This window comes from Macaca fascicularis, chromosome 9 (assembly GCF_037993035.2).
Source record: "Macaca fascicularis isolate 582-1 chromosome 9, T2T-MFA8v1.1".
In the NCBI taxonomy this organism is placed as follows: domain Eukaryota; kingdom Metazoa; phylum Chordata; class Mammalia; order Primates; family Cercopithecidae; genus Macaca; species Macaca fascicularis.
In genome coordinates, this window is record NC_088383.1 from 73,135,539 (window position 1) to 73,152,480 (window position 16,942).

The window sequence follows — 16,942 nt, forward strand, 5'->3', positions numbered from 1 at the left end:
GGCTTTGTGGACCATAGGGTGGTTGTTGCAACTACTCAGCCTTGCTGTTATGGTATGAAGGCAGCTATAGACAGCACATAAACACATGAGCTTGCCGGGCGCGGTGGCTCAAGCCTGTAATCCCAGCACTTTGGGAGGCTGAGACGGGCGGATCACAAGGTCAGGAGATCGAGACCATCCTGGCTAACACGGTGAAACCCCGTCTCTACTAAAAAATACAAAAAACTAGCCGGGCGAGGTGGCAGGCGCCTGTGGTCCCAGCTACTCCGGAGGCTGAGGCAGGAGAATGGCGTAAACCCGGGAGGCGGAGCTTGCAGTGAGCTGAGATCCGGCCACTGCACTCCAGCCTGGGCGACAGAGCCAGACTCAGTCTCAAAAAAAAAAAAAAAAAACACATGAGCTTGGTGGCACTGTTCCAATAAAAGTTTATTTACAAAACAAGGTGGTAGGCCGAATGAGTAGCCCAGGAACTGTAGTTTACTGGCCCCTATTCTAGATGAAAACAGCAAGGAGCGAAGTGCTAGTCTGTAGTGCCAGGCCCAGGACTCACAGCTAGCATTCCTTTTTTTTGGAGACAGAGTCTTCTCGGTCTGTTGCCCAGGCTGGAGTGCAATGGCGCAATCTCGGCTCACTGCAACCTCCGCCTCCCCGGCTTAGCCTCCTGAGTAGCTGGGATTATAGGTGTGCACCACCATGCCTGGCTAATTTTCTTGTATTTTTAATAGAAATGGGTTTCACCACGTTAGCCAGGCTGGTCTCAAACTCCTGACTTCAGGTGATCTGCCCACCTCACCCTCCCAAAATGCTGGGATTACAGGTGTGAGCCACTGTGCCTGTCTCACAGCTAGCATTCTTAATAAACTGAGCAACTATCTATCTCCCTTTTTATGACAGCAAATGGGGAGAGAAATGGTAAGTAATTTTTACTTTGTTTTTTGTTATAAACCTAAAGAGAAGACTGAAATGTTTTCATCTGCTCGGTTTTATTCCTAAAGCAATAAAAAATTAAACATTTTTAGCCATGTGCAGAGGTGCACACCTGTAATCCCAGCTACTTGGGAGGCTGAGGTGGGAGGATCACTTGAGCCCAGGAGTTTGAGGCTGCTGATTGCACCACTACACTCCAGCCTAGGTGATGTAGTGAGACACTTGTCTCTTAAAAAAATGAAATGTTTGGCTGAGAATGGAGTGGTGGCTCACACCTATAATCCCAGCAGTTTGGGAGGCCAAGGTAGGGGGATCACTTGAGGTCAGAAGTTGAAGACCAGCCTGGGCAACTTGGAGAAACACTGTCTACTAAAAAAATACAAAAAATAGTTGGGTGTGGTGGCAGATGCCTGTAGTCCCAGTTACTCAGGAGGCTGAGGCAGGAGAGTCGACTGAACCCAGGAGGTAGAGGCTGCAGTGAGCTGAGATTGCACCACAGCACTCTAGCCTGGGCGACAGTGGGAGACTTCGTCTCAAGAAAAAAAAAGTTTGAGAGAATCTAGCTGTGTAATACAATCATTAAGTACTACTTAATAAATGTCCTATATCAGATTATGAGAAGGCAAATTCAGTAGAAGTTCTCAAACTTTCTGGGGTTCACACTGAACCCCAAGAATCAGAAATGCTCATGTTTCCTTTTTGTTCTTGTTTTTGGTGAGTTTCTCCCTAAGTCAACCTTATGGGGTCTACTAGGTTGAACAGTGTTCCCTCAAAATTTATGCCCACCTGGAACTTGTGAATGTGACCAAGTTTGGAAATAGGGTCTTCACAGATGAATCAAGGTAAAGTCACACTAGATTAGGGTGGGCCCTAAATTCAGCAACTAGTATCTTTATAAGAAGAGGGAACCCTGGACACAGACACACAGGGAGGAAAGCCATGTAAAGACAGAGGCAGGCTGGGTGTGTGGCTCATGCCTGTAGTCCCAGCACTTTGGGAGGCTGAGGTGGGAGGATCACTTGAGCCTCAGGGTTTGAGACCAGTCTGGCCAACATAGTAACACCCTATCTCTACAAAATAAAAGATTCAGCAGGGCGTAGTGGCATGCGCCTGTAGTCGCAGCTGCTCAGGAGGCTGAGGTGAGATGATCACTTAAGCCCAGGCTGTTGAGGCTGCAGTGAGCTGTGCTCTGCACTCCAGCCTGGGCAACAGAGTGAGACCCTGTCTTAAAAAAAAAAAAAAAAAGGCCAGGTGCAGTGGCTCACGCCCGTAATCACAGCACTTTGGGAGGCTGAGGTGGGCAGATCACTTGAGGTCAGGAGTTCAAGACCAGCCTGGCCAAGATGGCGATACCCCGTCTCTACTAAAAATACAAAAATTAGCTGGGCGTGGTGTTGGGCATCTGTAGTCCCAGCTACTGGGGAGGCTGAGGCAGGAGGATTGCTTGAACCCAGTAGGCAGGGGTTGCAGTGAGCTGAGATCGCGCCATCGCACTCCACCCTAGGTGACGGAGCGAGACTCTGTCTCAAAAAAAAAAAACAGAAATTGGGAGTGATGCAGCTGCAAGCCAAGGAACACCAGGGATCACAGGTGGTCACCAGAATCCAGGAAGAGACAAAAAGATTCTTCCCTAGACCCTGCAAAGGGAGCATAGCTCTGCTGACACCTTGATTTTTGAACTTTTCGTCTCTGGAACTGTGAGGAAAAAATTTCTGCTGTTTTAAGGCACCTAGTTGTTGGTCATTTCTTAAGTCCTAAGAAACTAATACAGAGGTCTTGGTATTGATTATCCTTACCACTCTTCTCATAGAAGAAAAATTTTGCAGTGCTTTAGCCTGCTGTGGTTCAGGGGTCATGAGTTGGGACAAGTGTGCTGTAAACACCACCATCCCAAAAACTTCCAGGATGTGGGGTCCCTGGTTACTTCCCCAGGCTCTCCAAGCGCTCTTGCCACAAAGCAGATTATGTGGGGTCGAACTCCCAGCCTACAAATGGGGAAGGTCAGTGCATGACCCCATTGCTGATAAGACTAGTAAATGCACAATAAATGGTAGGTAGTATCAGCATTTAAAACACCAGTAGAAAGAAAAAGTCCTAAACTGGGTGCAGTGGTGTGCACTTGTAGTCCCAGCTACTTGGGAGGCTAAGGCAGGATTGCTTGAGTGCAGGAGTTCCAAGTCTAGTCTGGCCAACATGGCAAGAGCCTGCTTCTGAAAAAAATTTTTTATTAAAAGTCCCAACCCACTCATCCATCAGGATTCATCATAATCTGAGACCACTTTTGATGTAATTCCAGAAGAAAAGGGTTACACAATGAAGTTATGCTTATCTGATATGCACTGGGATTTAATATTCTTGCTTGTGGTCAGACATATCTAAGTGTTAAATTGCTTAGAATTTGTGATTTCTGTATAAGACATTAAAGAATAGGCATCAGGGACTAGTGAGAATTTGAACAAAATGTATTTATAACACTGTTTTTATTGTTGGAAACTCAACTTTTATTCTGAGTTAAGCCTCTAGATAAAGTCTTAAGTCTGCCAAACTAGTATTCCCCCACGTTTTCTTTCCCCAACTATCAAGACCATTCTAGGAAGTATGTCACTCTACCAAAAATGATTGAGTTGTGTTGGGCCTGGAGAAAAAGTCGGGCAAAAGGAGCCTTTCTTGTGGCTGCTGATAGTTAGGTTCATCCACCACCGCACTTTGAGCTCGAGTAGAGTCGCCATGGGGTTTCTGCAGAGGAGACAGAAGTTACAGAAACAGTGAAAACTATCCGTAGTGTGGTATGTAGTTAAAAACCCTATTGACCATGGCAGATATGATAAGTGCAGGCCAAACAGCTCCAATTCCATGTCATAAATTATCACACTGTTTGTACTTTTGACAAAACACAGTATAAATCAAGATCAGGGCACAGATCCTGCAGAATTACTGCCCATGAGGTTGTATGGTAAGTACATGGAGAGGCAATAAGAAAGAAACATACCGTCTGTCTTTGTGGCCCCACAGTGCTCACATGTTCCACTTCAGCTGTGCCAATAGGTGGTAGCAGATTATTTCGACTCAGGGGCATTGGTGAGGGAGAGGAGAGTGAGTCGGCTGCCACTGGGCTGCAGATACCACCAACAAACACCAAGGTATGAAAGCATGAAGTTATAACAATACCAGCAAATTGATTAGAAATCAGATACATGAAGCAGATGAGTTTAATGTGCACAGAAAGCTTTAGGCTGCCTATGTTTTTAAGTAGAGATCTCAGGATTTTTGGAAAATTAGTTTTTAAAATAGTGTTTTCTGATTTTGTTTTGAAGCTCTATACTCTGGGTATACAACAGAAGCTGACCTTTTCTCTCCCACAGAACTGGAATAAAACATTTGTCCTTATCTGGTATTGCACTTCTCTGCTGATTTAGATTTGTAAATTCCCAGCTGATGATGGAATTCTTGACAGTTCTGGACCTTCTGGTTATCCTTCTCCCTAATAACCATAGTTCTCGGGTAGAGTTCCTAAACCTTCATTCCCTTCAGTAGGATCTGGAGCAGCTTGCAGTATTCCTCATCCTTAAGACAGTAATTGAAACTGAATGATAATTTCATGCCCCAGAAGTAATAAAGCAACTTACTTTTCAACTTTGAAAAAAAGTACTGTAAGAAGGAATGAGAGATTAATCATACATCAAGACTACTCATCCCCAAATGAATGAATTTATAGCTCTGTTGGTATAGATATATCTACATCCACATAATAATGCTTAACTTGGAAGCTGAATTGAAAACACTGCTGTGGCCTTATTATTTCATACCTTGGAGGATATTTTTAGAAACTAATCATCCTGGCCGGGCGCGGTGGCTCAAGCCTGTAATCCCAGCACTTTGGGAGGCCCAGGCGGGCGGATCACAAGGTCAGGAGATCGAGACCACAGTGAAACCCCGTCTCTACTAAAAATACAAAAAAAAAAATTAGCCGGGCGCGGTGGCGGGCGCCTGTAGTCCCAGCTACTTGGGAGGCTGAGGCAGGAGAATGGCGTGAACCCAGGAGGCGGAGCTTGCAGTGAGCCGAGATCGCGCCACTGCACTCCAGCCTGGGCAACAGTGTGAGACTCTGTCTCAAAAAAAAAAAAAAAAAAAAGAAACTAATCATCCTAAGACATTTTGTGAATCAACAGCTAAAAGAATTATATGTTTAAAATTGGTTCCTAGGTATTTTTTGCATGATGAGGCTCAGAGTGTGTAGTGAATGAAGGGTGGGAAAGGAGATTAATTTTAGTGTCACTTCCTAGGAAGTGGTAAGGGATATTTTTCCTGGTATGTAAGCAACTTCTTTTTTTTTTTTTTTTTTTTTTTTTTTTGAGACGGAGTCTTGCTCTGTCACCCAGGCTGGAGTGCAGTGGCCGGATCTCAGCTCACTGCAAGCTCCGCCTCCCGGGTTTACGCCATTCTCCTGCCTCAGCCTCCCGAGTAGCTGGGACTACAGGCGCCCGCCACCTCGCCCGGCTATTTTTTTGTATTTTTTTTTAGTAGAGACAGGGTTTCACCGTGTTAGCCGGGATCGTCTCTCGATCTCCTGACCTCGTGATCCGCCCATCTCGGCCTCCCAAAGTGCTGGGATTACAGGCTTGAGCCACCGCGCCCGGCCTGTAAGCAACTTCTTATCTGAGGTTTATAAAGTTTTCATTGTCAATGGAATAAACGGATCCCAATGGTGCAGAAAAACCTTAAAGGGGAATTAACTTATTTTGGAGTGAATTTCACTAAATATGTTCCCACCACGGAAAATGTTTGATTAAATAAATAGGTTCTTTATTCCTTTTGTAACCCCAATATAGTATTCTAGCCAACATTTTATTTTTACAAATAGACATAGAACTCTTTAGCTAGATCAACAGAAAGATTCAGTATCTATTTCATTAAAATTTAACCCCTGCTGGGTGCAGTGGCTCACGCCTGTAATCTCGGCACTTTGGGAGACTGAGGCAGGCAGATTGCTTGAGCTCAGGAGTTTGAAACCAGCTTGGGCAACATGACAAGACCCCTGTCTCTACTAATAACACAAAAAATAAACCTGGCATGGTGGCACCACGCGCCTGTGGTCCCGGCTACTTGGCAGGCTGGGGTGAGAGAACCACTTGAGCTCAGAAGTTGAGGCTGCAGTGAGCCATGATCATGCCACTGCACTCCAGCCTGGGCGACAGGAGTGAGACTCTACCTTAAAAAATAAAATAAATTTTAACCCCACTAAAAAATTTTCTATTGGATCTAAACCCATGGGCAATCTGTCATAAGACTACTTAATGATTAGTTTCTAGGCATAGATTTCAGTCTTATGTTTAAATTAACTCTGTATGTAAACTGAATTAGTTTTACCACGGTTTCCAGAAGTTCTGCTTTTGAAACCTACACTCGGGCTCCTCTGAGGATTTCTTCCATAGGTCTTGGTGTTCCAGCACGTGAATGGCTGGTGCTGATCGGATGAAGGGTTCGTGGCGGTGGATTGCGTCTCCTGGTGGACTGCGCTGTGTATGACAGAGATGATGTACTAAACTCCACAGCTCGATTTGGCCAATTTCGAGTTGAAAGGATGGTACTGGACCCAGGCCTCATAAGTAGCTTGTCATCAAGATCTCTAGTAGCCAAATCAGAAACCCACAATGAAGTAAAGATCACTATGTCAGGAAGACAAGACTCACGGGGTAAAAAGCCTTAGACTAGAAACTACATTTAGGGGGAAATAAAGCAAAAATTAAAACCTTTCAATAAGTAACACTAGTTTCCAGATGGTACTCTAGCTAAGGTGTGAGAATCTATTCATTATTTCAATCATAATTTACTAGAATGGACATTTGGGAAAGCAAGTCCGTTATCCACCCGTCATCACAGTCACTTTTAGTCACCAGTGAAGGCAAGCCTGAAGGACACCTACTACAAAATGCTTCCCAAAAATTGCCACAGGCTGATTCTTACTCTGTCTGAGGCATTCTTTTGTGCTGAAAGATTGTCACCAGAAAGACAACTGAAAGACAGATATTGCTGCTTGGGAGCAGTTGTGGCACCAGTGTGGCTCCCACTGTAGAGACTGAAGTGCTGAGCAAGTTGGAGCTGGCAGGGATTTGAGTTTGGGTTCCTTGGAAAGCTGGGAGTGGGCAAAGGGTCTTGTGCTGCCCAGAGCCAGAGCTGTGGGACCACAGTAGCCCCATCTGCATCAATAACTGAACTACAACCCTCTTCTGTAAGTCATCCAATAAATAAAATACCATACCTAAACAGTTCAGTAGCTTAAATACTGGCCTACAGATTCAGGTGTATTTTGTGTTTTTTTTTTTTAAAGCAAGTGACTATGTTAAGACATCTAAGAGTATCTGCACAATTAAATGGAAGAAAAGTGAATAAAGCAGCTAAGCTCTGCCGTTTGCTCCTACAGCTTTCAGCAAGTTCCTCAACCTTTCAGTCCACTTTGGTGTCCTCTAGTGCAAAACATGGCACCATGCTTGGAGGACTGTGAAGGGATGCTCCCCATCAAGGAATAGGGCTAAACCTGGAGACTGTTCTGGTCTTCCTGCCTCTGTAGCAATTCACTTATGCCTTCTTTTTTTTTTTTAAACACACCCTAACTGCTTTCTAATTACAAAAGGTTTAGGCTTTAGCTGCCCTATGTTCACCTTTATTTTGTTCTATGAACTTCTGGATTTGATTGTCATCTCTAGCTAGGTGACTTTTAGATCAGTCTCCAGATCCGACCTCTTCCACATTTCCAGTGAGATGGCCCATCACTGAAAACACACCCCAAAAGAAACCCATCTTTTCTAACACAGGCTTCTCTCAAGCTTGAAATCTGAGATAACTTTGATTCCTCTATTTCTATAGAATTTCACTTATTTGACGGTATCTCCCAAAATAGCTCATTCCTTTCTCACCCTGTGTGGCTGCACAAGTGCAGACCCTTAGTAGCTCGCGCGTGGATTCCTGCATTGACCCCTTACCTTCAGTTCCTTCCACTCCATTTACACTGCTGTGAAATCGATCTTTCAGATTCCTGATTTAAATATATGTGCTCCCAAACCAAAACTCATACATTGGTGGAAGGAGTGTAAAATGGTACAACTCCTTTGGGAAACCATATGGCAGTTTCCTATGAAACTGAACATATACCTGTCCTAGGACCCTTTCATTTCTAGGTATCAACTCAAGATAAATGAAACTGTAAAACCACAAAAAAGACCTATACAAGAATATTTAGAGTACCTTTATGCGTAATACCTCTAACCTGGAAATGACCTGTGTTAATTAACAGGAGAGCAGGTAGATAAATCGTGTGTATTCTTACAACAGAATACTCCTCAGCAAGGGAGGAGGTCATACATAACATGGATGATCCCAAAACCATGGCACTCAAAACCCTCCACAATCTGGTCCTAACATTCATTATTAGTTCCATAGTCACTTCTTTCCCGCTAACCACACCATGGCCTATTAATTTTAGAAGATTGTCAGCTATCTTTGATCACAAGCATTAAAGTTCTGACCTATCTTCCATTCTTCTATCTCAAAAATGATCTTTCCAAAGTATTTTGTATTTTCTTATCTCCAAACCTTTCCCCATATCATTCCTCCTACCTAGAATTCCCTTGCTGCTCTCCTTTGCTTATCTGAAGCCCCATCTTTCAAGGACAAGTTCAAAACCTACACTTAAACCAGAATGCTTTGGGGCTGTCATAGCACTCATTCTGGACAGCATACACATGGCACTCAGTTACAAAAGTGCCGCATATGGTTAGGGGTCTTTTTACCCATGTATGTCTTCTCTTTCCAGTTATATTATCAGCCCCCTGATGGTGGAGAACATGTCCCTTGGATGTTTTACTCCACAGGAGTTTTTGTGGTTGCTTGGTCGGCACTCAGTACATGCATACTGATAAACTGATTTTGCTTTCCCTCTATTTCCCTTTTACACTGTATAGTCTGAAAATGTTGAACTTCTTACAGGAGCTTGTCCATTAGGGAGAGATTTCTTGGCTGTAGAGGCATCCCATGAACCAAAAGACCATTCACATTTGGCTGATGACTGCTTGCTTGACAGAGACTCATCTACATGTTGAAAGAAGACAGTACTCATGATCGGTTGGAGAAGACACCTGTTTGGTTTTCCAACTTTGCCAAAAGTTAATATTTCCAATTTGGTTATACTTTTTCCCCATGCTTTAATTTTTGTAACATCTTGGGGCCCTTAGCTGGGGCCCCAAGTCAACTGTCCATGTGATAGGGTCCCTCCTTTCCTCTCCATTCCTAAATGACAGCAGGTAGGGGAAGCCTGATCAATCTGGATGAAAACAGTAGCCCTCTCATGGGGAGTGAGGACCTTTGTTGTTGTTATTGTTTACATTAAAATATAAGAGAAAACTCAGACAAAATATGGAACAATAATAGAAAATAATAAGGGGAAACTCTAACTTAATCTCTTTCATCATCACATAATCCTGCACTCTGCAAACTAGTCCTTCTCTTTCACTACCTGTGGGGCAGGTCACCCCTCAATGAAAATCTAAATCCTAAAGACTCTGTACTAGGAGGTAAGCTTATCTGTTCTAATTTTAGCAGGATGTAATGTTTCTTTGACTGGCATTGCCCCTCTAGAGCCCTGCTTGTTTTCTCAGGTCATCAGCTCATTGCCTTTTCTGGCAATCTCCGCTGCCACAGAATGTATTTTCCTTCCTCTTTCTCTTCAGAATGTTTGAGTTAACTCTTCTCCTTCCGTAGGTCATCAGTGACCAGAATGTCTAACTATTCAGGGCTTAAGTTACTAAACCACAGCCACAACAGTTCAACATGCAGAAGTGCTTTACTACCACGAAGGGAACATTAATTTACCTGGTTCATCCCTGGTGTGATGACTTACGAGCCCTCCTAATTTTCTCTTCTTTTTTTTTTTTTTTTTTTTTTTTTTTTGAGACGGAGTCTTGCTCTGTCACCCAGGTTGGAGTGCAGTGGCGTAATCTCGGCTCACTGCTACCTCTGCCTCCCAGGTTCAAGTGATTCTCCTGCCTCAGCCTCCAGAGTAGCTGGCACTACAGGTGCCTGCCACCATGCCCAGCTAATTTTTGTATTTTTAGTATAGATAAGGTTTCACCATATTGGCCAGGCTGGTCTTGAACTCCTGGCCTCAAGTGACCCGCCAACCTTGGCCTAATTTTCTTTTTAAATACCTGTTTTGTAAATCCAGCTGCACAACATCTGGCCGATATACCAACACCTTTCTCTTTTTTTTTTCCCCCCAAAAGTAACATCAGGAAACTGTTGTGTAGGAACTGAGATACATAAATCATTACACAGGGATAAGACCAACCTCATCTGCCTCCTGCAAGAAATACTATCTTTGTGCTTGTTCAGACTCACTTGAAATAGCTTTTCTCTTTGTTTTTGTTTGATGTTTATACCTGGTTTATGAGTACTAAACATCCAAAAGGCAAAAAAGTTAACAGATTTAAATATTAAAAAACAAAAACAGGCTGGGTATGGTGGCTAATCAGGAGGCTGAGGTGGGAAGGTGGCTTGAGCCCAGGAATTTGAGACCAGCCTGGGCAACACAGTGAGACTCCTGTCTCTAAAAAACAAACAGGGACAGGGTACGGTGGCTCATGCCTTTAATCCCAGCACTTTGGGAGGCTGAGGTAGGCGGATCACATGAGGCCAGGAGTTCGAGTCGGGCCTGGCCAACATGGTGAAACTCTGTCTCTACTAAAAATACAGAAATCAGCCGAGTGTGGTGGTGCACATCTGTAATCCCAGGTACTCAGGAGGCTGAGGCATGAGAACTGCTTGAACCTGGGAGGTGGAGGTTGCAGTGAACCGAGATCACGCCACTGCACTCCAGCCTGGGTGACAGAGCAAGACTCTGTCTCAAAAAACTTGGGGGGAAAAAAAACAAAAAAACAGGGTGGGCCAAGTTGATGGAAAAAGGAAGGAAAAACTCAAAAGGAAGGAGACATTCCAAGGACAATGTCAAGGCTGTGAGAATCTAAGATGAGTCATTTTTATCATAAGGGTATCCTCCACTCTTCCCAAAACAGACTTAGGCTGACCACGTGGTTGATTCTAGGTTGCACAACTTATGGATGCCTCCTCAGAAGAGCTGACTGAGAAGTATTTATCAACTCTAATTTGCTATTAATATTTTAAACTGAAACTGACCAATGCAAAGAGTCACTGGATTATTATGATAAACACATAACTCTACTAAAACATATTGAGTCAGAAATCATACAAGTAAGGCAAACAACTCTGAGCAAATTTCCTCTGGTGAGAGTAGCCCTGTGGTCTCCAACTGATCCCTCCGAGGCTTACCGGATTTGAGGTAATGGACAGCACCTTAGACTGTGGCACTCGTGGTAACACCAAAGGATGTGGTTCACTCAGCACACATGAACTTTCTGAATCGGGTCTGGTAATTGCAACATCACTCTCATCATCTGGGCAAAGGAACAGAATATATTATCCATGGATAATCTTCTGGCCCACAGCAACAGTATTGTGAAAAAAGATCTCTCCTCTCAATTCTCCTGAGAATTCATAATCTCAAACAAGGCTTCACTTACCTTTGCAGCCCAATTTTATACCACCTGCATGGTTCAAAAAACCCCTCCACCCAAGACTAGTTGAAGTGGTTTCCCAGGCTGATGATGCCTACTGGTACCTGGCGGAAGGAGAAAAAGATCTCTAGGGCACAGTTGTCCCACACACCTTTGGAGCTGACGGAAATGTTTTACAACTGTGCTGTCCAGTGTGGCAGCAGCCACCACCCTCCTGTAGCTATAGAGCATTTAGAATGTGGCTAGGGAGTGAGGAACTGATTAACTTACAGCCAAACGTGGCTGGTGTCTACTCTATTGGACAGCGTAGCTCTAGGGAAACCTTCATTAATCCAGATCTCAATTCCCACAGGTAAAGTTATGAGATTAGAAACCATTGTTAAGAATCACATCCACGAAGAAACAAGGCATCTTGAAAAAAAGCAAGCAGAAACAACATAATCAGATCAGTAAGGACTTCAGAAATTGGAATTGACAGATGTAGAATGTAAAACAAAAGCAGAAATAGAAAATACGACTAAGAACAAGACACCATAAAAATGACCAAGCAGGCTGGGCGTGGTGGCTGACATCTGTAATCCCAGCACTTTGGGAGGCTGAGGCAGATTGCTTGAGGCCAGTAGTTCAAGACCAGCTTGGGCAACATAAGGAGACCCCCATCTCTACAAAAAAAAAATTAAAATTAGCTGGGCATGGTGGCATATGCCCTTGGTCCCAGCTACTTGGGAAGCTGAGGTGGGAGGACAGCTTCAGCCCAAGTGATTGAGGCTGTAGTGAGCTCTGATGGCCCCACTGCGCTCCAGCCTGGGCAACAGAGTGAAACCGTGTTTCAATAAATAAAAATACAAAATATTTTTCTTCATTAATGTAGACTGTAAAACTATCTTGATTAAAAGTTAAAATGATTATAAAAACAAGTTATAAATATATGATTACATTTCACCAGAGTTTTATACACTTTGAGGTTACAGTTCACAGACCGTGTAGCCCTGTTGTATATATTGCAAACCTGCATGCAGTTAGGCTTTTCTCCTCACACAACGGTTGGGAAAGTTGCTCTAATAATAGAGACAGGGGCCGGGCGCGGTGGCTCACACCTGTAATCCCAGCACTTTGGGAGGCTGAGGCGGGTGGATCACAAGGTCAGGAGATCGAGACCACAGTGAAACCCTGTCTCTACTAAGAATACAAAAAATTAGCTGGGCACGGTGGCGGGCGCCTGTAGTCCCAGCTACTCAGGATGCTGAGGTAGGAGAATGGCGGGAACCCGGGAGGCGGAGCTTGCAGTGAGCCGAGATCGCGCCACTGCACTCCAGCCAGGGGGACAGAGTGAGACTCCGCCTCAAAAAAAAAAAAAAAAAAAAAAAAAAAAAAGAGATAGGTTTGTACCAGCACCTGTCAGTTTGTTCTAACAACAATGAACCAACTGGTCTGTAACAAAGCCAAAACTGCAAGTGTTCTCTTCCTATAATTCCAGTTATTATAATAAAAAGTAATGACAATAGCTAACATTTATTGAGCTCTTAAATATTCCAGGAACTACTCTATATACTTTCATGTAACTGGTTTATTTCTTAAACAATCCTATGAAATATATATTAGTATTTATACTCATTTTATAGATAAACTGAGGCTCAAAGAAGTTAAGCAACTAGCCAAGAATCTAAATAAAGTTAGTGTCAGAGCCAGTGGTCAAGCCCAGGTTGTCTGGCAACAAAGTCGGTATCTTTTTTTTTTTTTTTTTTTTGAGATGGAGTCTTGCTCTGTTGCCCAGGCTGGAATGTGGTGGCGCAAGCTCTGCTCACTGCAAGCTCCACCTCCCGTGTTCACGCCATTCTCCTGCCTCAGCCTCCCAAGTAGCTTGGACTACAGGTGCCCAATGCCACGCCCGGCTAATTTTTGTATTTTTAGTAGAGACAGGGTTTCACCATGTTAGCCAGGATGGTCTTGATTTCCTGACCTCGTGATCCACCCACCTTGGCCTCCCAAAATGCTGGGATTACAGGCGTGAACCACCGCGCCCGGCCCAAAGTCTGTACTTTCAATCATTATATGACACTGCTTCTCATGGGGATCATGTTGTAGAGCAGGGTTGGCAAACTATAGCCCATGGGTCAAATCGGGCCTACTACTTAAAAAAAAAATATTATGGTAAAATACACATAACTTACCATTTTACCATTTTACACTCATGTTACTTGACAACAGGGATACCTTCTGAGAATGGCATTATTAGGTGATTTTGTTGTTGTGTGAATGTCTGAGTGTATTCACACAAACCTAGGTGGTACAGCCTATTACACACCTAAGCTAAATGGTTTAGCCTGCTGCTCCTAGGCACAGGCCTGTACAGCATGTTACTGTACTGATTACTGGAGGCAACTATAACACAATGGTATTTGTATATTTAAACAAGCCTGAACATAGAAAGAGTACAATAAAATTATGGTACAAAAGACAAAAATGGTACACTGGTATAGGTCACTTAACCATGAATGGAGCTCACAGGAATGAAAGTTGCTCTGAGTGAGTCACTGAGTGAGTGGTGAGTGAATGTGAAGGCCTAGGTCATTACTGTACTGTCTATAAACACTGTACACTTTGGTTATACTACAATTTTTAAAATTTCTTTTTCTTCAATAAATTACCTTTAGTTGTACTTTTTGACTTTATAAATTTATTTTTTTAACTTTTTGATCCTTTTGAAATAACAGCTTAAGACACAAAACACTGTACAACTGTACAAAAATATTTTTATTTCCTTATTCTATGAGGTTTGCCTATTTTTAAATTAATTTTTACTGTTTAATCTTTTTGTTAAAATCTAAGACACAAACACACACATTAGCCTAGGCCTATATAGGGTCAGGATCATCAATATCACTGTCTTCCACCTACCGATCCTGTCCCACCGGAAGATCTTCAAAGGGTGTGTAACACACATGGAGCTGTCATCTCCTGTGATAACAATGCCTTCTTCTGGAATACCTCCTGAAGGACCTACCTGAGGCTATTTTACAGTTAACTTTAAAAAACATGGTAGGAGAACACTCTAAAATAATGATAAAAATATAGTATATACATACACCAGTAATATAATCGTTTATTATGAAGTATATGTACTGTACATAATTGTTTACACTGTATGTTTATATGACTGGCAGTGCAGTAGGTTTGTTTATATTAGCATCACCACAAACACATCAACACATCAGTAATGAGTTGTGCTTTGACTTTATGACAGCTACAATGTCATTAGGTGATAGGAGTTTTTCAGCTCCATTATAATCTTACGAGACCATCATATATGTGGTCCAACGTTGACCAAAATGTCATTATGCCACACATGACTGTATACAATTCAGCAGCATTAGTTACATTCATCATGATGTGCAACTCTTACCTCTAGTTAAATAACTTTTTATCACCCCCAAAAAAAACCCCATACGAATGCCTGTTTTTGAAAATAACGTTGTGGCTGGGCGCAGTGGCTCACACCTGTAATCCCAGCACTTTGGGAGGCCGAGGTGGGTGGATCACCTGAGATCGGGAGTTTGAGACCAGCCTGACCAACATGGTGAAACCCCATCTCTACTAAAAATACAAAAATTAGCCGGGGGTGGTGGCGGGCTTCTGTAATCAGAGCTACGCGGGAGGCTGAGGCAGGATAACCACTTGAACTCAGGAGGCAGAGGTTGCAGTGAGCCAAGATCACACCACTGCACTCCAACCTGGGCAACAGAGCTAGACTCTGTCTCAAAAAAAAAAGAATAAAAAAAAGTAATAATCATTTGTTTATTCTCATAGTGGTATAATATTCCATTGTATGAATATGTCATGTTCTACTGTTGATGGACATGTGGGTAGTTTCTGATGTATGTTTTCTAGCATATAGTGATATTTATGAACATTCTTGCACATATCTTTTGGCGAACATATGTACTGAGTATATACTACTGTACACAGCCAAGCCCAATCATTTACATCTTATTTATGACTGCTTTCATGCTACAAGGGCAGAGTTGAGTAGTTGCAACAGAGACTGTATGGTTGTCAAAGACGAACCATAGTCTTGTATAGTCAAAGACTATACACCGGCCTCTGTATAGACAGTAGTTTCCTGACCCCTGTTTTAAGGTATTTCAGTCAACCTACTAAAGGCCAATTAGAGATCCTCCAGCTCCATTTCATAATGTCTTGTTTTTAGACTTTAGTCTCAAAATTACAGTTATAATACAATAAAATAATCTTTATGAATGCACAGAAAAATAAAAGAATATTAATTCACAGCCCAACACTGGTAAATTGTGAAAGGTGAAATAAGATTTTATCTGGTACATGGTGGTTGATATACTGAAACCAGGAGTTCCTTTGTTTATTACCAGGGTTTATTATTATGGGAGTCTGGGTATGACTCTGGACTTTTTTTTTTTTTTTTTTTAGACGGAGTCTCACTCTGTCGCCCAGGCTGGAGTGCAGTGGCCGGATCTCAGTTCACTGCAAGCTCCGCCTCCCGGGTTCACGCCATTCTCCTGCCTCAGCCTCCCAAGTAGCTGGGACTACAGGCGCCCGCCACCTCGCCCAGCTAGTTTTTTGTATTTTTTAGTAGAGACGGGGTTTCACCACGTTAGCCAAGATGGTCTCGATCTCCTGACCTCGTGATCTGCCCATCTCGGCCTCCCAAAGTGCTGGGATTACAGGCTTGAGCTACCGCGCCCGGCCTACTCTGGACTTTTAATTACTACCTGTCCTGTGTCTCAAAAAAATTAACCTCATATAATATAAACTGGTTCATTTTAAAGAGAGTGCTAGTCCTGTTCTCTAATACAAGCTTTAGAAAACAAAAACAAAAACAAAACCTAACACACATACAACATAGTGGCTTAAAAATAAACCCACGAAGACCACACATCAAGGGTGGCAAATGTGGAGCAACTGGAATTCACACAATACTGGAGAGGCTGTAAGTAGGTATAACCACTTTGAAAATTCTTTTGGCCGTATCCACTGAAGTTAGAATAGCATATCCTCTGACCTAGCAATTCTACCCATATGTATCTAGTACTTGAGTTCATCAAAAGACATATACAAAAATATTCATAATAGTATTATATTCTAGACAAACCACCCACATATCCATCAACAGTAGGGTGTGATATAGTCATACAATGGAACAATATAAGCAATGGGAATAAACTTGTTGCGAACAAAATGTAACTGAATCTAACAAACATAATATTGAATAAAAGAAACCAGATGCATAAGGGTATATACTGTATGAATCCATTCTTACAAAATTTTAAAACAGTCAAAATTAATCTGTGTTGTCGGAAGTCAGGATGAGGTTACTCTTGTGGGGGCAGGATTAAGTAGCTGACTGAGAGAAAGCATGAGAAGAGCTTCTGGAGTACTGGCAACAGTCTGTTCTTGAT

The 16,942-nt window shown here is 42.8% G+C and overlaps 1 protein-coding gene across 5 annotated transcripts in view; it reads right to left on the reverse strand.

Moving 5' to 3' along the window:
- The window catches only part of FAM149B1 (family with sequence similarity 149 member B1), an 82,168-nt gene that overhangs the window by 2,957 nt on the left and 62,269 nt on the right, over positions 1–16,942 (reverse strand). For all 5 annotated transcript variants that reach the window (XR_012417813.1, XM_005565518.5, XM_005565519.5 and 2 more), the window contains 5 exons: positions 11,266–11,390; positions 8,909–9,012; positions 6,329–6,553; positions 3,917–4,040; positions 3,538–3,663 (listed from right to left, as the gene is read on the reverse strand). Coding sequence is in view for 4 of the 5 variants with exons in the window: in XM_005565518.5 (XP_005565575.2) it covers positions 3,538–3,663; positions 3,917–4,040; positions 6,329–6,553; positions 8,909–9,012; positions 11,266–11,390 (704 nt within the window). In the remaining variant the exon portion in view is untranslated. The remainder of the gene's footprint in view (positions 1–3,537; positions 3,664–3,916; positions 4,041–6,328; positions 6,554–8,908; positions 9,013–11,265; positions 11,391–16,942) is intronic.